The sequence below is a fragment of the Melospiza georgiana genome, chromosome 5, assembly GCF_028018845.1.
Source record: "Melospiza georgiana isolate bMelGeo1 chromosome 5, bMelGeo1.pri, whole genome shotgun sequence".
Classification (NCBI taxonomy): Eukaryota; Metazoa; Chordata; class Aves; order Passeriformes; family Passerellidae; genus Melospiza; species Melospiza georgiana.
Genome location: NC_080434.1, coordinates 56027437 through 56050682, shown reverse-complemented (window position 1 = coordinate 56050682; position 23246 = coordinate 56027437). Strand labels below are relative to the sequence as shown.

General features: G+C 37.8%; 1 protein-coding gene across 6 annotated transcripts in view; it reads left to right on the top strand.

Moving 5' to 3' along the window:
• SORCS2 (sortilin related VPS10 domain containing receptor 2) overlaps positions 1–23246 on the top strand; it is a 535446-nt gene that overhangs the window by 444055 nt on the left and 68145 nt on the right. For all 6 annotated transcript variants that reach the window (XM_058023757.1, XM_058023756.1, XM_058023755.1 and 3 more), the window contains exons 8-11: positions 730–819; positions 10650–10829; positions 16005–16151; positions 17516–17618. In XM_058023757.1, coding sequence (XP_057879740.1) covers positions 730–819; positions 10650–10829; positions 16005–16151; positions 17516–17618 — 520 coding nt within the window. The remainder of the gene's footprint in view (positions 1–729; positions 820–10649; positions 10830–16004; positions 16152–17515; positions 17619–23246) is intronic.

Here is a 23246-nt window from a genome sequence, read left to right as displayed (position 1 = left end):
GCATCATCTCCAGTAATTTAAATGAATGATGTTAAAACATGCATTTAAAAAAAGCCTGTGAACAGATGGGTAAGACTGCCATTTAGCAGTAGTTAAGCAAATGATGAGGTTTTTGGTTTGATCCATCATCATTTAACAAATCACATTCCTAAAGACATCACATTCTTTATACCACAAAAAATTGCATACAATATTAAATACTTTGTTACCTTTAAAATACTCAGGCATGTGGACCTGCTGTCATATATCAACTTTATTTTTACCAAGCCAAGTTTTCATATTTCAAGATAGGCTGCCTTTGAATCTTGTTCCCTTTTTAAACACAAAAATTTAGGAGAAAAACAGTGGGATTGGGGTAGTATTTTAAATGGATTTCCCAAGTCAAAGAAAGAAGATAAGTCTCAATGTGAAAAAAAGGTTAAATATTGCCAAAGGCTGAGTCTTATTTACTGATATGTTCTGGTGGTGCTCAAAGGTTTAGTTGGAATTATGCCAATTTATATACCAGCACATTGGTGTTACATTTTTGATTAGAAAATCCAGGTGAGGCTGTGAGTTGACAATTTTCACTGATGTTTATTTGTAATATTCCTTTTGGTACTTTGGAACATTGCATTAAAAGTAATGGGTACATATTTCAGTTACAGCTTAAATGTAAAGCAGTTTTCCATCCCAGGTTCTTTAGATTTAACATAAGCTGTCACAGAGTTCTGTTTCTCCTTCCTGTAGACAACATCAGCAAACAGGACCAAGTATTATGTGTCGTACCGTCGAAATGGCTTCGTTCAGATGAAGCTGCCAAAATATGCATTGCCAAAAGTAAGTGTGCGTGCTTTTCTTTCTCTTTTTGCATTTGTCATCTTCTCTTTCTACCTAAACTAGTTTTGTTCTGCTCTTTTTCAAACCTCATTATTCTGAGATCAAAAGTTCTCCTTGTAAGGATTTTTGAATCCTTATTTTTATTTTGAATACTACTTTTATTTTTATTCCATTAATGTAGTACTTGTAAATCATAGAGGGAAATAATGTGCAACAGTTTATTTGTCATCAGTTACTGCAACAGTTTTTGAGCTTTGCTTCCATGAGGCAGTGCTATACACCCAATGGCAATGGAAAGATAGAGAGCAAGTGTTCTCTCAAGAATCAATTACTTTTTAATTCCACATGGTGTTGTCTGGTATAAGCATGAATACTAACAGAAGAGAAATTTGCTACTTGATGTTTCTCTATTTCATTAAAGAATCCCAGTACTGACTTTGACTGCTCAATGAAGTTGCAAGACTTGGTGAGAGGTTCCTTCAGTCTACCATATCTTCCTAATGATAGGGTTTCTGTATTTCCATAGTAAATCAGCAGTTAAGCACAGAAATTTAAATATGACTAACTGATGCAGTTGATTGTTTTGTGCTGCACACAGTGTATTTCCTAACTTTGCAGTTATAAGGTTTCTGCAGTCCTGAAGAAAAATAACTTGGAAGTTTGAAAGATCCAGCTGGGTAAAACCCTCAGTAACAAGCTCTGACCTTACAGTTCACCCTGCTCCCAGCAAGAGGCTGATCTGGAGGTCTCATGAGGTTCCTGCTTTTTAATGTGATTCTCTGTGATTCTGCCACTTACTTAGCAGAGAACTTGTTTTCTTTGCATGCCTTGAATTGTATTAGTTTCATTTATTGCCCATCTAAGGATGGACATTAGAGTACAATTTAATTCCTTTTGCTGTTATTGTTATAAAGCAAACATTCTAATATTAGATTTTTTTCATCTTAGACTTTTTTTTATGCCAGTAGAAATGGTGATCTGAGGTAATTTTAAATCACTTCATATTACCAGAATCTCAGATCAAATCCTCAGGTATTAGTTGAACAAGAATCTGAAACTTGGATATGTTCCTAGCAACACTACAGAAATATCTCTCTCTCTATCTCTCTATGTCTCTTTCTTGTCAAGAAATGCACAGTCAGAGACAGGTATATAGACCAACAGTAACACAAAGATATTTCTGTGGTTTTCAGGCCTTCAAGGCAGCCTTTATGCTTTCTTGGGGGAAATTGTAGTCAGGAAAAAAGCAGGAGAATGTCCAGGTTTTGAAGGTTAAAATATGCCAAACATGGAAACCTCAAGGGACTGCAGCCCATTGAACCCTGCACTGGGACACAAATAAGCAATTAAGGAGCAAGGCAGGGAAGCAGAGTGTAAACAAGGAGTTTCTGACACATTCATAAAGTGTCAGCCACAATTCCCTGGCATTTCTGTCATATGGAGGCTGGATTGTTTGAAATAGTGCTGCATGCTCAATTCTTTGCCTTGGAAAATATGGTTTTTGTTTATTTTTCTATGTTTGTTTTTTTTTTTTCCCTTGCTAAGTAGATTACCCCAGGCCTGACGGAATAAATAAATTGGAAGTTAATGGTTTCATTTTGGATAGAGTCTATAGCTACCTAGGAACAGGTTGACTATGTCATTTTGAAAGGGATGGTTTTTTGCTCTTCCTAGTTCAGACAATACCCAACAAGAGGAATAAAGTAAATATTATCTCTTCAGCATTTTGATAATGCTGCCAGGAGATGTTTCTTTGGTATCTGCACAAAACAGTGTTGAAAATTTCAGGAAGAAGGCCTGGAAGCCAGAAAGACATTTAGAATAATGGTGAATATGAAAGATTTTAACCTTTTCTAAGACATTTTCTGTTAAGTGATTTGGTACCTTCAGATTAGAACAGAAATTTTACATACTGAAGTAAATATGAACACAGCTCTAAAATTTTTCACAGTGCTATATTTCAGTGAGAATCATCCAAGTGCAGTAGAATTGGATCATGGAACTTTACAAAGACACAGGATATCAGCAAAGACACTGACACATTAAATGTACATTTAGAACATGTGACTTTGAAGCTGCTTCTTTTATGGTGGTTGGAGATAAACAGAATGGAAGAATTTACAAAGGATGTTTTTTAAGATTGATTGAAACCAATAGCTTTTAAAAGATCTGAGTTTCAGAGAGTTTTAAGTATTAGATTTTGCTTAACCAGGAGATGAAGCATGACTATAACAGGCTATATTTCATTTTTCATATTTCTTTTTTCTCGAAAGCATGAAATGAAGTGTCCAAAAAATCTCTTTCCAAGTAGTCTTTGTACAGAATTTTTGAGCAGTGATTGTATACAGGGAAGGAAAACTGTAGCTAAGTCAGAAGATGCTCTAGACTGGTCAAGGTTGTGTCTAACAACATCAGGAGAGCTGTGCCAAAATGCAACCTCTAGCCTTATGGAACTGGGCTGGATTCTTCAGATGCAATTCTTTTGCTGCATAAATTCCTTTCATTATGATTTTTCATGTAGAGATAGAATTAGTAGTTTCAGACTGAATAGTTAGAAAATGGTTTTGATGTCTCATTTTCCTTTCAATATAAAAAGGTTGGAAATCTGCAAGGAATTTATTCTCTTTTTTAATATTATTTTCATTTGTGCTTTTGTTTGTGTTTGTCCAAATGCATCCCCAAAGAGAAACCTAGAAAATAATGGTGTGTCTTTGGACATATTTACAGTCCTTCTTACTTGTGAATGAGAGGCTGCTAAAAGCAGCTTCAAACCAAGCTTTACCTCTGTTAAGTTTCTGGGCTCCAGCTCCACAGTGCCTCTGAGATCACCTTTTTGTAACACATCATAGCTCTGTGTGTGTACGGACAGCAGAGCCATTGGAGGCCATCAGGGTTCAGATAATTTTTTTAACCTTTCTTCTGTGCTGTTGAGAGATCTTTTTCTTTTTGCAACACTGTGTTTGATACTGGCATTGCATGGAATCCCACAGCTGTCTCCTGCATTTGACAAGTGCTGGCTGCTGCCAGGAAAGGTGGAAGCAAAGGCTGGTGAGACCATATCAAAGGTTGTTTGTATGCTCCCCAAAACAGAAGAGGAATTTGCAAACTACTGTTTTCAAACTGTTGTTTTAAAATTGAACTGGTTTTTATACTGTATTCTATTTTATCAAAAATTGCTTGTTCTGTGCTGCTAAAACTAGATCAGAAGTTAAGAACTCTTAGGAAGTGAATTCCAAAATGAAGCCAAGAGCAGCAGGACAGCATTTGTGTGTCAGCTTGGCTGGTTAGGCATCCAGGAGTGTCCCAGGGGAATCCAGCAATCCCCCCTGGGCTGTTCTCAGCCTGGGGCAGAGGTTCAGCTGCCACAGCTGGGAGGGTCAGTCTGCCCAGAGGCACAGGCTAAAGCCCCATCCAGACTGTCAGCACACTTGTATGCACAAGTTCCTGCAGCCCTGATTGCCCTCTCCTTTAGAAGTGCAATTTGAGGAGGGAGAGAGGGAGCAGTACATTGGGTCTGGTCCTTGTTCAGGTATTTGAGTCATGCTCTGATGTGGGTAACAATAAAACTGAGAACTAGCTCATTCCGAGAGTTTAAGCAAAAAACATTGTTAACAAAATTTTTGACCAAACCAAGGAAATTGCTACAAATTAGGGCAATTTTACCATTGCAATTTGGAATAATTTAATTATTCTGAGTCCTATTCCCATCTCTCTTAAGTAAATCCCATTGACAATGATCTCTCTTTAAGAACTGATACAAGGCATTGATTGATTCTGCCTTCGTTCATGCCTCTTACAAAATCTTAATGACGCAAGAGCTCTATTGTTTGTTATATCCTGCTGCAATTCAGAAAGTTTAGTTCTGAAAATATATGGCATGGGAAAAGCTTCTTTCATCTTTTTCAATCTCTGTATCTATTTTCTATCTTTTGAAATAGGCAATAATGTAAAATTTTTCAGGTAACCAGGATAAATAGAAGTATAGGGTAAGAGCGAACAAAAACAAAAGAAGAAAAAATCCAATTGCCTTAGAAATAGGTTGAAGTCTGTACTTTATTCATGGCAATATGAATCTCCTAGAGATGCCTTTTGTCAGATCCATGTATTTTTTTGGTTTGATTATCACCTAGTCACCTCAAAGCACGCCCACCTCTTCCTGGCTTCAGTCTGAATCACTGTTTTAACATAGACTTACTTCTGAACACAGACAACACTGTTTTAGCCATAGACTTATTTCTGAAATTGTCTGTATCATTCAATAATAGATCTATGACAATCCCTGTAATGGGTCTATCCATTAACAGCAGAAATGGTAGAAGATTTCTGCAACCATTTTTTGTGATGTTCTCCAAAGATTTGGCTGCCTGATGGTTGGATTGCAAACTACTGAGTCTATGGCAGCTCGTTTGCAAGGCTCTTAGTCTCCCAATAATTTTTGTTCTACTTGGGAAGCCCCTTCACCTCCTCTGCCACTCACCCTGGGAAGCTTTGGCTGAGGTTATTCCCCTGTACCAGGCAGAAGAGCAGTTTTTAGTGGCAGCTCCATTCTTCTGAAAGTCCACTGGAATGGCTGTTGAGCAAAGAACAAGAGGGAAGAAAGTAGAAATGCAGGTGGTAGTGACATTTGCTGCAGGGGAAATATTCCTTTCCCAGGCAGTGTCACCACGGCAGCCAGTGAACCTGAGCTATAGCAGTTGTCTGACTTGCTGGGTGTACAAATCCATCTGAGGAGGATTCAAGGAACTGCTCTTTTCTTCACTGTGCAACTTATTGATTTCTCTCCATGAACTTTTTTACTCAGCCATGCAAGGAAGATTAGGAGGATTATCTTTGGGATATATGCCATCCAGTTACCTTGACTGTGCTTGAGAGATTACAGGAGTATAGATGTGGTACACTGGAGGTCAAGATTGAGACTACAGAGCCTTGAGTCCTTACATCTCTTCCACTACTGATACATTTACTCCTCACCATTCTCTCTTTAGTACATTGCTTATTTCATGTTAACATTTTGCTCAACCACAGCATCAAAAGATTGTAAAGGGGCAGAATTTTGGCATCTGACCAAAAATTGTTGGATTTAAACCCCAAGAATTTTGAATGATACTTCCTATGTTATCAGCACATTGTAGACTAAGGAGCCCTGGCAGGCTGTACAATCTTTGTCATCTTTTGTAGCCTTTTGTCTTCAGGCTGTAATTGTACTTATTTGTGTCATACAGTTTCTTATCACAGTTAGTAATATGGTAGACCATACTGAACATTTCTTGAATATAAAATTCTGTAAAGTATTTGCAGACTTATAGACTGGTTAGTTACTGAATGTAGATGGTATGTGTCTGTATACAATGAAAAAAACTCATTCCTCTTCCCTTCCTTCTTTAAACCTCTTTCCTTCTTTCCTGCTATCCACAACTGCCCCACATCCAGCTCTGTTTAATAGCTTTAGGCTTTTTGGACCAACTTTTGATTGGGTGTTCATTCAGCTTTATGTGATAACAGACTTGACTACATTAAAAACAGGGAATTAGTTATGGAAACACTGTTGGTCTCTCTGTGTTAGATGTAAAGAAATAATTTTTAAGCAGTGTTTACAGGAAGAAATACTTGATTGTGTCTGTATACCTGACGGAAGAGTTCTTGGGTGCCTGTGCTCCAGATCATTCAGTTCTTTCAATGCTTTATGTACGCCCTCAGACTCAATGATTTAACAGACCGTGTCTGTTCCATGTGATATGGAGTTTCTTTGAAGTGCTGCTCATCTTTTGGAACAAGTTGGCCTTCTGCAAATGCCTAATTATTTTGGGTATAACTTTGAAACTCTCTTTGTGTTATTTGTTTGTTAATTATGTTCTCTGCTATTGATGCAATACAAACACGGCAGCTTACAAGTCCCTGAGAGAGCAGGAGTGACATGACCTGTCGCTGGATGCCTAACTTAATCATGACAAATTTTAATATGAAGTCTTTGATCATGATTCATTTAGCATTTTTTGTAGAAAAAGTAATTCTGATTCAACAGATCTCCAGCTGTCCTTAATTCTAATTCCATGGGCTGGTTCACTGCTTTGGACCTATGAGTAGTTTCACAGATTTTTAGTGATAAATATACAGATTTCTGTGCTTAGTGTGGTCTAACATTTCCCAGTGAAGAGGGAAGGATGAAGGAAAAATTGTGACAAAGGAATTTTCAAAATAAAGTGCACAAGAAGCACCTTGGTAAACAAAGCAGAGGAATTTCATGGGGGCTTAGAGGTTAAAAAAAAAAAACCAAAACAACAAGAAGTTTTGGGCAATGCAGCTCGTAGAACCTCAGAACTGTGCAAAAGCTTACAACCTAAGAAGAGATAGAAGGAGAATACTGGTATTTGGGAATTACAGACTATGGCTGATACCAGCTGACATTGGTGAGCTTTGCAAAAACAAAGAGAAAGAGGAAAGTGAAAATGGCGAGAGCACGGATACTTGGGTCAGTAAGAGATGGAGCAGAGGAGGCACAGCAGACTTGAGAGGGAAAAAGTAAAGTAGTAGAGACAAGAGAAGGGATGCCCATGGAGAAATGAACATACCACAGAGGAAACAGCATGGTTGCTATGGCAAATTGGGGAGAAGGCTCTGCCTTGGGACATCTGAAGGTCATGGGCTCTCATTTCAGCATGGAAGTGAAAGAAAACCACAAGATCTTAAATACTGAATGCAGCCTGGAGATAACAAAAATCTGAATAGAGACAATAAGGAATGTTCCAAACTCTGAAGATCTCTAACATCAGTAAAGAAGGTCTTTATAAATTAATTTGAATAAATTGTGTGTGAATAGCATAATTACAGAAAAATGTGATGATGATCAGTGGCACTTTGAGTAGCTTGCAGAATGTAGAGAGGGAAAGCAGCAGGTCCAGCAAAAGGCAATTGCCGTAGTCCAAGCGTGAAATCATAAAAGAATAAATGCTTTCCTTATAGGATCTGCTGAGGTTACAGCCTAAGGTTGTAACTGTGTCCATGAATTAGATAAAGCAGTAAAAACGTGCATTCTCTCCATCAAGATTTTTTTTTCCTCGGACATCCTTTCTGGTTAACTCTTAGGTGACAGACGGTAGGTCCTGCCTAGCAATGCTTGCTGATGTCCCCTCTCCATGTGCTTCTCACCTCTTGAGCAGTGGGGGCTAACCTGGGATGAAGGAATTGAATCCATCCCCTGTATTTGCCAGTTAATTTCTTCTTTTTAAATTCACCTTTCAGTATAGGAATAGTAGAAGAGTGACATGACCATTTGCCTTTGTTTTAACTAGATTTTCAGCAGTTTGTGTCAATTGGGATTTTGAAAGATAAGTTGAAGAATTGGGCATGAAATTTGCAGTTTTCCTCATGTTGTCAATTACTTTTCCCAGAAGATTGTATCAGAAAGCAGGAAATGCTGCACAGGATTGTTTCAAGGTAGTATAACTGAAGGACTGCTTTGTTTCTTGAGGGAAAAGAAATCATTCTGAAAGGAAAATAGCTGTAAGGCTGAACTGGAAATCTAAAAGCGTAAATTCTGAAAGGAAGGAACAAAGTTCAAGGCAGTGCAAGGGTAATTTCACTTGCTAAGACCAGGATATGTTAAACTCTTGCCTCAGCAAAGTTGCCAACCAGCAGTCTGAGAGGACAAACATCTTTATTAGTGGCAGCCACTGCCAAGAGGAAAGTGAACTCTGATTTGCTGAGTAAACTTTTGCGTCCAACCTCTCTTTCCCTCTCGTGGCCCCCACAGTCTGTCCGAAATTAATCTCCCTGTCTTTGTGCACTGCACATTTTGGCTCTTTGTGTGTTGTTTCTGGTGGCTCAGCTGCTCCTACCCCAGCCTGGGATGGGAGACCCAGAGCTGAGCCTGTCCCCAGCTCTCACCTCTGCCACCAAGGGCCACCTGAGCAGCCACTGCCACCTCACCAGGGAAAGCATGGAGTGGGACAGCACTGGGGCAGGGAAAGTGCCATTCCTACATTCCCTGGAGGTTTGCATTTCTCTGTGGCACTGTATAAATGTTGTATTGTAATAATGTAGTCATTAATTTTGCAGAAAGCTTCTGGCTTCATGGAATATTAAGGGTTTTCTGGAGGTTTTCACATTAAAAAAAAATATTTCTTTATTCTTTTTGACTCTGCTTTACTTCCATCCTTATTATCAGATAGTCATGGGAACTTTCCATGTAGTATAATGTGGGCTACCAATCCTCATGTTGCCCTGGTTCTAGGCAGGAAATGAAACATTCTGTACATGAAAGAGACTTTTAAAACAACCTGTTCTGATCAATTGCTGTGTTTTCCTGGCATTTCTGGCAGACTCTCTGCTTTGGAGTAATTTTTCAGTACCCCCCCCAAAAAAAAAAAAAAAGGAAAAAGAGAACTATTCCTGGGATGCTAAACAAAAATCTACTTTACTACAAAGTTCAAATGAGAGTCTTTGGAAACAGCATTGAGCTGTCATTTATAGGAAACTTCACTTAGATTACTTTGTGTTGAGATGTGTCACATATGCAAAAATACTTTAAATTTAGCTAAACTATTAGTATTTAATAACCCTCCTCTGTTCATATTAAAAATCTTTCCTTTGCATTATTTTACTTCTATACATGTCTTTTTTTAAATGTAAGTGTCTCAGTCACTGTGCATATTGCCTACAGTGTGACTGCCGTGCTTTGCTGAGTACTCAGTGTTCCTCTGTTACTCATTCTTTCTTCAGTCTTAACTGGATTCTTATGAAGCTGGTTTGTCTCCTTGAGTTCTACGAAGTTGTTTTATTGATTTCCTTTTTTTTTTTTAATTTTTAATCCAATTAATTCTAAATTCATATTGTATTGACATTCTGGTAACTTTATTTAATATTCACTCCATTGCCTTAGTACTTTTCCAGTAATAAGGTGACCAGAACTGAATGCAATATCCCAGTTAAGTTCCAAGGTCATGAAGAGTTTACAAGCTTCCAGTCTCTGTCATTTCTGATGTCATTTCTTACATAGCCCCAACATCTGCCTTTTTGCTCCCAAACCATGTTGCCAACTCACGTCCCTTTATTCTCCTTCCTAAGCTTAGTTCAGTGTTGCTACTTCCTGATTTATTTCTTCTGTTTGATATTAGTGTTAAATTATTTTCCCCAGCTGTGCTTTTTTTTTTTTTTGTCTGAGACATTTGGAGTGAAGAAGCTGGGAAAACTGAAAGCAAGATGTAGCAATATCCATGCCTGAAATTCTTGGGAAATGAATGCAGAATATTGACTCTCCTGTTATTACTGTTGAATATTTAAGTGGTTGTGTAGACATAGATAGACAAATTAATGTAATCTATTACAATGCACAGGAGCTGTGTGCATGATAAGTACTATATCCCATCTGAACTGCTGTAAAATGGATCTGATCCTCTTTGTGATATGCTATTTTTTTACCTGATTTTCATTTCTCTATTACTTGAAGATTATTTTTTAGATTACCTTGTTTCATTCTTCCATTGACTCCTATCCAGATTTTAGAAAGTCAGTCACTTGGGTTTTATTTTCCTTTCCCTATTTTTCTTTTCAAGAAATCATTTCCTGCTGAAGTCAAAGCAGAGTACAGATATTGCACATTCATGATTTTTTTCCTTCACAAGGGCAGTTTGCACTGCAGTCAGAAGGCAGTGAGGAACCACTTTGGAGCACTGGAATAGGCATGCTGATTAGTATTATTTTGGGAGGTTATTGTTTTTAAACATTCGGATGTTTCCCCTCCCCCCCAGTATTAAACACTCCTGACCAACTCACTGTTTGTACTATAGAAATTATGTAAAAAATCAGTCATTATGTATCTTATTTTCCTACAGGACTTACAGATAATCAGCACAGATGAAAACCAGGTGTTTGTGGCTGTACAGGAGTGGTACCAGACAGACACATACAACCTGTACCAGTCTGACCCACAAGGTGTTTACTACTCCATCCTGCTGGAGAATGTCCGGAGCACGAAGCAGCCAGAAGAGAATGTCCTGATAGATATTCTGGAGGTAGGTCTTTATATTTCCCATTATGTGTAGTCTGTGGGGAGGATTTTTTTTTTTTTTATGAGTATAATTAATTTTAAGTAATGTATTTTCACAGTTATATTTAAATAGAAAGTCTAGGATTTCTGTCTTATTTGTAGCACATTGTTACTACTTACATATTTCCCTCTTGACCTACTAATGTGTTGTGTACTCTAACTAGATTCTTGGGATGGGTTTCTATGGATGTGCAAATCCAAAACTAAGTTCTCTTTAAGATATTGAAAAGTGAATCTGACAGTACAATTTATTCTTGAAGTAAGAAGTTATGCAGCTGTCTATGTACAGCTTTTTTCTTCTAGGTGACTCACTGGTGCTTTTCCTGGCTTAAGAGCTGGACATCTTTTAGCCAGTAGGGTTTTAAGTAGTAATCCTGCAAGCCTTGTGCTAGGTTGTGTGAGCTCTGAAAGGCTAAGAGCCAACAAAATTAGATATTGGACAGCAAATTCACTTGCTTTCAGTACATGTTGTGCCAACAGCATTTTCTATGAGACCAACTCGGCTGTGAACAAATCTATCTTGTATTTTAACATCAGCGCACTTGGCAAAATAAAAGACTATAGTGTTTTGGAAGAGTATCAGAGGCTGTTATCAATTCCATTCCTGTTTAGGGAATGGAATTTCAGTGTAATGAATTTCAATGTAACATTTGCTCTAGTTTTGTTCTTTCTGGCCATTATCAGAGCATTAAACTGGCTTCGGTCTGACACAGTTAGTCCCATTACACGTAATTTGCCTGGTGTTAATTTAAAAAAAAAAACCAAAACTTTTAAGGTGCACCAGATTTCTTTGGCAAAGGTTTGTAGTAATTCTGGATACAAGGCACACACTGACAGAACTGTTAAATGACTGTAATTAGACTCTTCTTGGAGGGGGAAAATGATAGTGTTTTCTTCCTCCTTATCTCCTCCATCTTTCTTTAGCTTTTTCTTTCTAAATGGCTGTGGTAAAACAAAATGGTCTCTCATTACTAGTGATTATTTTCTAGACTCAACCTTTTTAGAAATGAGGCTTCCTAATGAGTGAAGCTACACATTGTGTGTAGCCACGTTCCCACAGGGTGATTTATCGATAGCATTAATTTGCAGCGTTTTACTCTTGGGCACCCCTGTGACCAAGCAAAGCTAAAAAGCAGTCAGGTGCAATCCCTGCTCCTTGCATCACCTGTAGCATGTAATTTCAGATAAGTTGTACAGAGATGCTACCCCTGGCTATCCTTTTGTCTACAAGAATTATTAACTTAATTCAGTTACACTGATTGTTTAATAATTTCCCAATGTTGCTGAGGGCATATTAGATAATGCAATTGTAGTTTATTGTGTGCTGGATCAATTTGTAGGGTTACATTAAAAAGGAAATGTACACATGATAAGGACAATACAGGTGGAGCCATACAATTCAATTCTTTTAAGCTATTTTTGAAATTGAGTTGCTTTATAGGAGAGCACTGATGGCTTCTAGATAGCTTGCATGATAAATAATTAGTGCTCATCTTGTTTACTAGAATGGGATCAAGTGTCATAATGTGTGGGTTGTTTACTCAGTATAAAATTGCTAATAAATAAAACACATATTGCAGCCCTTGAGGGTGGGTTTTTTAAATCTAATCTCGGTTTTCTCTTCTGAGCATTTTAATGCAAGTATCCCATCTTGGGAAGGGGAACCTTCAGTGCAGAACAGAGACAGTCCTCGGTGGTGGAAAATTTCTCTTTCTGCCAGTATATAATTCTCCTTAAAATTTGTGCTGTTCATCTTTGTTATCTTCTGACTGCACTTAATCTTTTACTTGTACATATACCACAAAATTTTTAATAGGTATCTGCCTGTCTGTATTAATTTTCCTTTCTATGCTTTATCTTTTTTTGCACCATATTTCTTCTCATGTTGCGCACCTAAAAGGGAACAATTTACAAATACTTGTTTAAAGAAGAGAAGAAAAAAAATTTAAACCCTAAATGACTGTCCAAAAGGAGCATGCCTCTGAATTATGTGACTGTATACAAGGAGCATGTCCTTGAAATTGTGTCAAGTGCTGCCAGTGTGAAGGATTCACAAATTTGACATAAACATATTTGCAGAATGGGCATACTAATGCAATACCTCTGCACTGGTTCCTGCTGTGACTCCTTATGTAGATAAGAGCTACATGAGTTGCAGTACACTTTCTTCATGCCTTTTTTCCCCAAACAAATTATATATATTTAAATTTTAGTCACAAACATATATGATATAGCAGTAATTTCTACATTTCAGTAACTGCTGCTAATAAACACTGTGGGACATCTGAACTGTGCTTCTTGCTACCAACTAAACAGAATATTGTTGGGATGAAATATCAGAAATGTAATAAGGAGCAATTAATAAGTCACAGCAGAAAGTCTCAGGAAATAATTTTATAAGGTACAAAGTGCTTTTCTAAGAGTACTGGGGAACAACTATCCCCTGAACTGTAACAAAATGGGTACTCTGAGAACTAAGCTCAAAGTTCAAAAAAATCAGCAGAAAGGTGCTTTGAATTTCCTCCTGTTCAGCTGTCTTGAGTGGTTCCTGGACTGTTCATCAGAGTAACTGAGCACTGCACAATGTTAAAATGTCTTCTTTTCCATAGCAACTTACTGTTAATGTGAATCTTTTCCTTTCTTGATAGAAAGATACTCATCTTGCAATTTTAGATTAGGGAACTAAGTCAAGGAGTAGAATGTACAGAGGAATTTGAGTGCCTTGGCATCACAGTCTAATCCATGAGATAGATTAGACACACTTCATTTCCAGTATTTACAGAGTCGGGTGTGTATTTGTATAGGCCACAGGACAAATGAAATGGAAAATGCTACAGCAGGGGTGGGATGTGGTAAAGATGCCATTTTTTACACACCACAATTTTGTGTTAGTTATTGGGTTTTAGATTAATGCACCACTCTGAACATGATATTTCTGAACTTGCTCTGAAGATAGATGCCTGAAACCTATTTATTATTTCAAGCAGGGTTTATGCCTTTCATTCAAAGTGCAACTGCTGTGAAGTGCTGGTTGGCTTTTATCTTTTAAAGCAGCAGTGAGAGAAGTTAACTGAGACACTGGAAGAAATGTTTTCATAACCTTTCAATGTTTGATAGATTCAAACACTTGTGTACCATATTCTTGAGAGGAGAAGTTACCCTAGAGCTTGGTTAGATTAGAGATGGGAGTGGCAATGGAGAAAATTTTAGCTTGACTCCTATTTGATGATTATATGGAATTATTAAATATTCATTAAACGAGTGGGTGGGAAAGGGAAAGAGAGGAGAAACAAAAATAATCATGATGCAGCACTGGTGTTGCCATCCACAGATGAAGAGGGAAACCTCAGTTGCAGTCTCTGATGTAATTATTGTTTAAATATTTAATATTGTGTTCCCTGGAAGGAAGACATGCACAGAAATTTTACCCCAAGTCTGCCTTCCCACGTAAATATTTGAACTGCCAGGCTTTTCAAGGCTGAGCTGTCTCTTGAAGGTAGACTATGCAAAAAATCCTCAGCAAGATTAAAATGCTTTCAAAGTAAAGAAAGCAGGTTCATAATTTCTTATCCTCCTTTCCTTTTCTCACCTGCACTGCAAATAGTTGACTTTTATGGTATGTTTGACTTGGAGGTGGTTCTGAGCTTTCAGCATCCTGGATAGGTAACCCAATCACATATGCGTAGGATTTAAGGAAGAAGGAGCTTGTGAGGGAGTAGAGTATTTGAATGTTTATACAGATTTTTTTTATATAAACTTATATATATTTCCAAGTTTTAGGCTGTTACCATAACCAGCAGAACATTCACATTCCCTGTAGGTTTGGATCAGTTCCTTCCTGTATTTATAAACAGTGAGTATCCAATCTGTAGCCTGCTAGTAGGGATGCCTGCTTTTCACCTTCAATGCAGACTTCTGCTAAATGAATGTTAAATGGAGTTAAGACCTGGCAGTTGGAAAAAGAAAGGAACAGTAAATATTTCAAATGAAAAAGAAAAGTTCAGAAGTGCGGCATGTTATCAGGAGGCAAATATTCCTGATCATTCAAAGAGCTATCTATCTTGTGCATTTATTTGTAATGAATGGTTCAGTTTTGTTAAGAGTCAGCACCCAAGGAGATAAGCAAGCTGTACTGTGCTAGAAATGTGTATCAGTTTGTATATGTTGTCCAGAATTTTCCAAAAATTCAGGAAGTCTTATAAATAGTGGCAAGGGAACCAAGAGCACTCTTAAGGAAACCTTCACTTTTAATAGAAGACCTTATTTTGTGCCCATGGGTGGAATATACATGAATATGTTAATAATTTAAATGTTAGGGCTATAACTAAACATATTAAGTTATAATTACTGTCAGGCTGCTTCAAAAATTATACCCATTAACTCTGACACTTTGACTTGTAGTAATTTTCTAATACAGGTTGTTTTGAAATAAAATAACAGGCCAAGAGAAGAGGGTCATTTTTTGTTATTATTTTTTTCTCCAGAGGTAAAACTGGTGAAGGGTGGAGTGTGGAATCATTTCAGATGCTTGAGAGGGTGATTCAGCCCTCAGAGTGTCTTCCTCAGATGAACTGCCTGTATTTATTTCCTGCAAAGGACAACAGTGCTCCCCAAATCAGTGTTATTTTAAAGGACATGATACTGGGTTGTGTTACTTAACATATTTGTGTGATATGGGCACAGAAATTCACGTTAAAAATTAGATGGTTGTTAAAAATTGCTTTCATCATTTGTAGAACAGCATTTTAAAGATGTCCATATTTAAAGAAAATGGGGAAATTTTATTGGTGAGACAATGCTACCATAATTTTTATACTTTGCTATATAAATTAATGTGTTTTGCTATATTAAACATGTATTTTAATTAGCCTTCTGACATGGAGAGAACTGCATATGCTTTTTAAATACATTTAGAAATAAAAATCAGTTTGTAATTGTCATTGCATTTCCCCTTTCTCCCTTTCCTCTTATATTTTTGCCTTCCTCACATTTTTTTAAGGTATCATCCACTTTCAGTTTCCAGGAGAAACTACCTGAGATACACAGTTCAGAGCCACAAAAGAGCAGCTAATCAGGGATAATCCTTGTTGAAAAAAAACGTGTATGTGCTGGATGTTAGCTTTTCTTCTCTATGCTTCAGGTCAGAGGTGTAAAAGGAGTCTTTTTGGCCAACCAGAAAATTGATGGGAAAGTTACAACCCTGATAACCTACAACAAAGGCCGTGACTGGGATTTTCTAAACCCTCCAGACATCGATATGAACGGCAAACCCACCAACTGCAAACCTGTAAGTGGCTCTTTTTGGAGTATCCTCCCTCTAAAGTCTGCAAGAATTACCTGCATGGTAGGGTGTGGAGTAGTTCCAACAGCTCAAGAGCTTTGTGCTGAGTTTAGCAGCCAAACTAGCAGGGAAATGGGCTTGCATTGTATGAGCTGTGGTTCCATAGGCTCTTAGTTCAGTCATCATGTAGAGTGAGGAGTCATGGCTTTCGGGCGCACTGCATTTCATATTTGAGATCACTTTGACACAAAGAGGGCACATTTCTTGTGTGTCAACCATACAACCCAGTTCAGAATAATCATGGCAGTAATTTGTGACTGGATATATGGGGCACATCATGACTCAAACACAGATTACCAATGATTTTTCTCTTTCCATCTCTTCATATTTTTGTTTCATAATAAACCAAGGTAACCTTTGGTTCCCTGTTAAAGGGAGCTCCTGACAGTTCCTTGAAAATGAATACCATGGTAACTTGCATAAAATATCCCTTTCTTTTTGTAAGATATTATTTCTGTTTGTTTAGATGTCCCAAGTGCCCATAGTATTTTATTATTTGCAAGGCTTTACTGAAAGCCTTGTATTTTTCCCACTGACTTTCTGCTCCTGGGGAGTCAAAGCTCTGCCTTGGTGGGCAAAATAAGTGTTGTAGTCCTGCCACTGCCAGAGCTTTGCTCCCTCTCCCCATGGCAGAAGTGGAGGGCTGGAGCTGCTGGCTCCCTTTTGGAGAGTTCAAGGCTGTGCTGCAGGGCTCCAGCCTGTGGGGTCTGGTGCAGATCAGTCTGAGATGAGTGGGACAATGGCAGTGGCAGCAGCTCCCAGGCTGAGCTGGCCCCTGGTAAAGCTCCTGGTCACATTGCTGTGAACAATTTGACCTTTGAGTGCACTGCACAAAGGGCAAGAAGCAGTAAGTTGCTTAGCAAGTAGACATGATGTGTCCTAAAGTCATTATGCTATTTTTCATACCACTTTTTTACTAAAAAAGGCATTTCAGCCCAAACAGTTGTTTTTAATAATAACTTTACTATTTACCTGGGACCAACAGACATGCAATACTTGTTGCAGTTAGTTAAAATTTTTAAGCAATTATTCTGTCAGAAGGAGGTTTGTATAATAATGCTGACTTCATTGAGTTTGGAAATCTTTCTTTGAGACAGTGACACACTATGCAGACATCACCAGAGACTTTTGATATAAAGTGAAGACTGATACTTCAGACTGTAATTTGGCTCCATGGGAAGCAGCTATTCTTTTTCTTTATGAAGACATACATTGCTGAAACTGCTCCCTGTCTGGGCTTTCATTTATTCTAGGAGCATTATTGGTAGCAGTGATTTTTAAAACCTGTTCTCTGCTTCTTCCCCCACAAGCCTGATTGTCACCTCCACCTGCATCTGCGGTGGGCAGACAACCCCTATGTGTCAGGCACAGTGCACACCAAGGACACTGCACCAGGGCTCATCATGGGGGCAGGTAAGTCCATGGCATTGCTTTTGAACACCTGAAATCTGGCAGGAGTTCTTTGTAGAGCTAGTCTTTGGATTTGTAAGAATACCATGCTAAAAACATTGCCAAAATAAGGCTTTCCTGCAGAATAATCCTCTATGGAATCTTTGGATCAAGAAATTCTATATATAAGTTAATGGAAGGTCCAGAGTTGTGTCTTCTCAGACACAGATCTATATCAGATCTTAATCAGTCACCTGGGTCTATCATGCTCTGCTGTGATGTGCAGTACCACCTTCCTCATTCATGTGGAGGTGTGGTGGTGGCTGAAGGACATGTCCTGCATTCTTTTTCTCTGGAAGTGATGTGCAGTCCCTTCAGCATCATGAATAACCCAGAAAAACAGTGGTCAATCCTTTGTTCTTTAAGCCTGGATAATTTGTCTAGCAATTTTTATTAATTCCTTTCTGCCTAAAGAGAGAGGAATTGAAAGAGGCAGTGTTGGGAACAATGCTGGTTGTGGCTTCTCCATTATAACTTACATATGGAGTTATGTCAGTGTGAAGTGGAATTTAATAAAGGAAATTCCATTGCAGTGTTGAGCACTCATCAAGAAAAATATTCACATAACTCAGTTTTGCTTTGTATCTTTGTAATCCATCTATTCATTTTATTTAACCTTCTGTTTATTTGTTTCAAAATTGTCTAAATGTTAACGACACTGAGAGCTTTTTAAACTTGTATTATTTTATTCTTATGTTATGGATAATGTTTAGGTGAAATGCACACATGTAGGCTTCTCTTTTCATAAAAATGCATCTGTTTTTAATGAATAATGGCTTCTACTTTATCTTATATTAGTCTCTGACAAACAGCTTACTAAGTTGAAAGTTTCCTGAGAATGTCAAGGTGAGAATATTTGGTGCTTAAAGAGAACGACAGCTGCCAGTACTGGTAATTTTTAATATAACTGAAGACTTCAAGTTTTTCTGTAATGTAAAGGGAGTTCAAAGTATTTTACTGGAGACAGATATACCTGGTGAAATGCTATTATGTTTTTATTGGTACAAATGAGACTAAGAATTTGTGCAATGCCTTTGTAGATAGATTCCTAATATGACTAAAGGTCAAACTTCATGAATTCAAATGTTTAAAAAAATATCTTCCATTTCAAATATCTTCTTTTTTCACTAAAGCACTCAAAATGTAGATTCTTAGTTTTAGCCTTATCTTATCATGCTTAAATGCCTTCCATTAGCAAATTAATCAGTGAGATTTAATTAGTCCATTATTCTATTTCATTTTTCTTTCTGTTTGCACTGTAATCTGATGTGTTGAACTGATATTTGTTGAGATGTTGGGCTGTGTTCTTTTGTTTGGGGTTTGTAGATGTTTTTTAAATGTGCTGTTTTCTGAGATCACATTAGGGAGGGCAGGTTGTAGGAGAGCATTTTGCCCTTAATTCCTTTCTAGAATGGGGTGACATTTATCACTCTGACATTGTCTTACTCTGCCAGGTAGAGAACTTGTCAACAACTTTCCTCAACATGATCAGGAGGAAGTGATTTTGATAACATTCTGATGTCACGAAGAAATGAACTAATATGTTAAATTTGACGTGCCTGTGGAGCAACCAGTAATGTAATGGGAATGGTAGAAGGCACCCTTACTCAGTTGCAAACCACCTTGCTGTTGGCTACCTACCCCCTGGGCGAGGTGGTGGGAAAGTGGGAAAAATTTGAGTGCAAGAGAGTGCGTCCTTTTTCTGGTAGAAGAAAAACTTCTGTAGCTGAAAACAGAGCAAAGGGATCTATTTTGGAGCCTTAAAAAATACTATAGAGCAACTGCATCCCCTTGCCAAAAGATGACCTGAATCAACTCTGATTTTGACTTGCATTTACATTTTTTGAATGCCCAGGTCATCTGGATTCAGTGCATGTGTTCAGTCTTATCTGGCAAACCTGATACCCTTGTAAACTTACACTTCTTATCAGAAATTCTTTACATAGAGTGAGCCTGAATTTCCTTTGGCCTGATCCTTGAAACTGATAATCCTATATGTTGATTCAGAATCCTGAATCAACATAAGTATTAGGTTCTTAGTAGATCCAGGAATCAGATTATTTGAGCCACATCACACACTATTGGAATTTTACTGTTAGATTTAGGGAGATCACATCTTCTGGAAATGACTGAAGGTGATAAAATCCGTGAATGTCAGTTGATCACAGCATGTCTAGGAGTCATCAGTGCCTTGTGCTGTAAAAAGCAAAATTATTCTTGGTGTGAAATAGGTAAATAATTGCCAGCAGAGAGAGGGAATTATTAATACTCTGGCAAAATACTGTACAGTGACATTATTAATACAACTGTGTACAATTCTGATAATCAATTTTCAGGACCAGTGAGCGGGTGCTAAGAAGGTCTCTTTGGCAGTTGATGGAAATAGAGAATATTTACAAGAAAACCCCCATTAGCTGAAAAACTAAAGGACACTAAAGAATATGATTTTTTTTTCCTGGCAGGGTAACCACAGGGTAGAAACAAACAAGTGATGCAGACAAGTGGATAAGAACTGGAAATATGGTTCCTAAGCATAAGAACCCTATCAATCAAAAAGCAAAAAAAAATCTCTTTAAAAAGTGGATTTTGGCTTCTTTCTGGGAAGCTTATACAACACAGCTGCTTTTGGTAATGGAAAAGCTATTCTGTGACTTAAGTAAAGTTTTGATATGGAAAATGCTGGAAAAAATCAGAGATCAGAGACTACTGAATATTGTTTTAATTTAAAAAAAAGGAATCATTAACTGGTGAACTGCATTTAACATCTAGAAAATTGGGAAAATTTAACCTCTTTAATAAAATGATAACATTGCATCCTTTTAAACTCATGTTTACAAATAAAAACCCCACTCTGTTAAACTTGCATAAATAGTTCTCAGGAACTCATATTTTTAACTTCTGTCTATATAAAAATTGTTCAGACAGAATATTAAATTTTGTAGCTCCATACGAGAGTGGTATTTTAAATAACTGCTTTGCTCTCTTTAAGAAATGCAATAGGACTTTGCATTTACATTTGATTTTTGTGCATTTTAATCTTGGCAACGACTTCTATTTCTCACAGCATCAGCTATGAAATGTGTGTCAATTGATGTGTAAATTTTTACTATAAACTTGCTGAGGACTTTTCTATGAAAAATGTTTAGAGTAGTGTAGCTTTTTCAGGTGCTAGTTTACAATAATTGCCTGCTTAGCTTCCAATCCAGATGGTAAATCAAGCAAGCAGTAAATTCTGCACATTCACACAAATTGAGGAAGTACTGGAGAAGTTCTGTTTACTTTTTCTCATATCAGGGCCAAATATAATTGCATACATTGTGGTGAATTTCTATCATTTTTCACAGAGGTAGCACACTAGGATGCCTCTATCAAAAAAGGGTAAGGGAACAGGGAGATGATTGAGCATTTTTCAGTACATTTTGGAGTGAACATCCTAAAATTCCTTTAAATTTTTGTCACATTCCTCAATTCTGATTCCCCACTCCCTCATCTGAACACATCTTCAGCTTGCCAGGCAAAACTGTGTGTCTGGGAGATTTAAATACAAATTGGTTGTATGTTTGTTCTATACTGTGACTACAAGATTGCAAACCATGAAATTTTAACTTATTGTGCATGGCCCAAGGGATGTTACAACTGTATTAATTACCAGTAATCCAGGCAAGGCACATCTCTCTTTTTGGAGTAGGTGTCTGCCTGTATGCTCAATTTAAATGATTGGAAAAGATTTTCCATATTAGAAGGATTATCTAAGCATTGCATATGGGGATTATTTCTTCTTACTGTAAACATGTTCAAAGTCACATATAAAAATATGGGTAAACACAGTGATAACTAGCACTTGAAACATGTAAATTGATGGTAAATTTTAAGTGAAGCAATCTTCCATATTTTTTGTGATCCAGTAAGAACCTGCAAAAATTTCCCTCTTGAGATCTATATTGAGAGCTGTGTTTCTCACAGCTGTACCCCTTTCCAGAGAGCTTTGCTGGCCACCAGACATCACTGAAAAACATTGATTTCTTTTACATCCCTGTGCTACCAGCTGCTAAACTGTCATGTGCAGAGGTATAGAAAGCTTAGAAGAAAGCTATGTTGAACAGTTGTTAGTGCCTCTGTATTCCAGTTTTTGGTACTGCCACCCTGCTAGGATGGAACACATGATTTTATGCAGTTACTTAAAATCAGCCTTTACTCACACAAGTGAAAAAGCAAAAGATTTCATGTATCGCAAAACACATTTTGAAAAGGTTTCTAAGAATGCAAGTAACAGAAGTGAAAAATTACTGTTCTTAATCAAAAACTGGAAAAGGCAGGCCAAAATATTTCCTTTTGCTTCTTGAATAGAAGCAGTGTCGGAACATAACAGCAGAGCAAAACTGACTCAGGCTGAGTCCATCTAGCAGAGTGTCCTGGCTGTGTTGGCAAAAGCCTTTGGGAGAGTGTTTAAGGACAATTCAGGTGTGTATCATCCCCCAGGCATTGGAGAAGACACACAAATGAGTCATTTAGTCACAAAAAGAATACAAAATATTGTAAGACAAATTTGAAAAGTTTCTGTATTACAAACAAAACTTGCTGAAACTGGATGGCAAACACTCTGTATTGTGTCAGAGGAGTTTTCAGGGCACTCAGATCAGAAGTCCTGTGAGAATGGTACCATTTGTAGCTGTGGCTAGTAAAACCTTTTCATGGTTTAAGTCCAGCCAGCAACTAAGCATCACACAGCTCTTTGCTCACTTCCCCTGCAGGAGGATGGGGGGAAGGGAATTGGGAGTGAGGAAACTCATGGATTGAGATAAGAGCAGCTTAAATAACTTGAAATAAATAAAAATAATAAATTGAAATTAAAAGAAAAATGAGAGAGAAATGAAATCCAAGAAAAGGAAGTGATGTGAGAACAGTTGCTCACCTCCAAACACCTGGTGCCCAGCCTGTCCCTGAGCAATGCCCCTGCACCAGCCTCTCCCCCAGTTTATTGCTGAACATGCTGACACGTGGCCTGGAATATCCCCAGGTCAGCTGGGCTTATTTATCCTGGCTGTGCCAATTTCCAATTCCTTGGTCACCCTCTGCTTTCTCACTGCTGGAGTCGGGTGAGGAGCAGAAAAGGCTTTGACTCTGTGTAAGCAGTGCAGGACTGAAAACACCTTTGTATTGTCACCAACACCTTCTCAGTACAGGTCCAAAACACAGCTCTGTACCAGGTGCTGTGAAGGAAATTCACTCTACCACAGCCCAAAACAGCCCATGCCTGCAGCTGAGTCCCCATTCCAGTTGCAGTTACTTTTTCAGTATGAACCTGAGTTCCCTTCAGTGTATGAGATTACATTTGCATGTTTCCCCAGATGGATTTTGACACAGACAAACTAACCCACCAACATGATAGAAAAGTTTCTTTGCTGTAGTGGCACACCTGAGGGGTTACTGCAGATATTTACAACTGTAATAAGAAACACAAATTTTGGTGTGGCCCACCAGGCAAAGTAGCTCACTGATATTTGGGGGGTGTGGTACAATCCAAACACTTCAGGGCATGGTGGGAATTGTACTCAAACATTTTTGGCTTCCAGTCTTGGGCTGGGCATAATT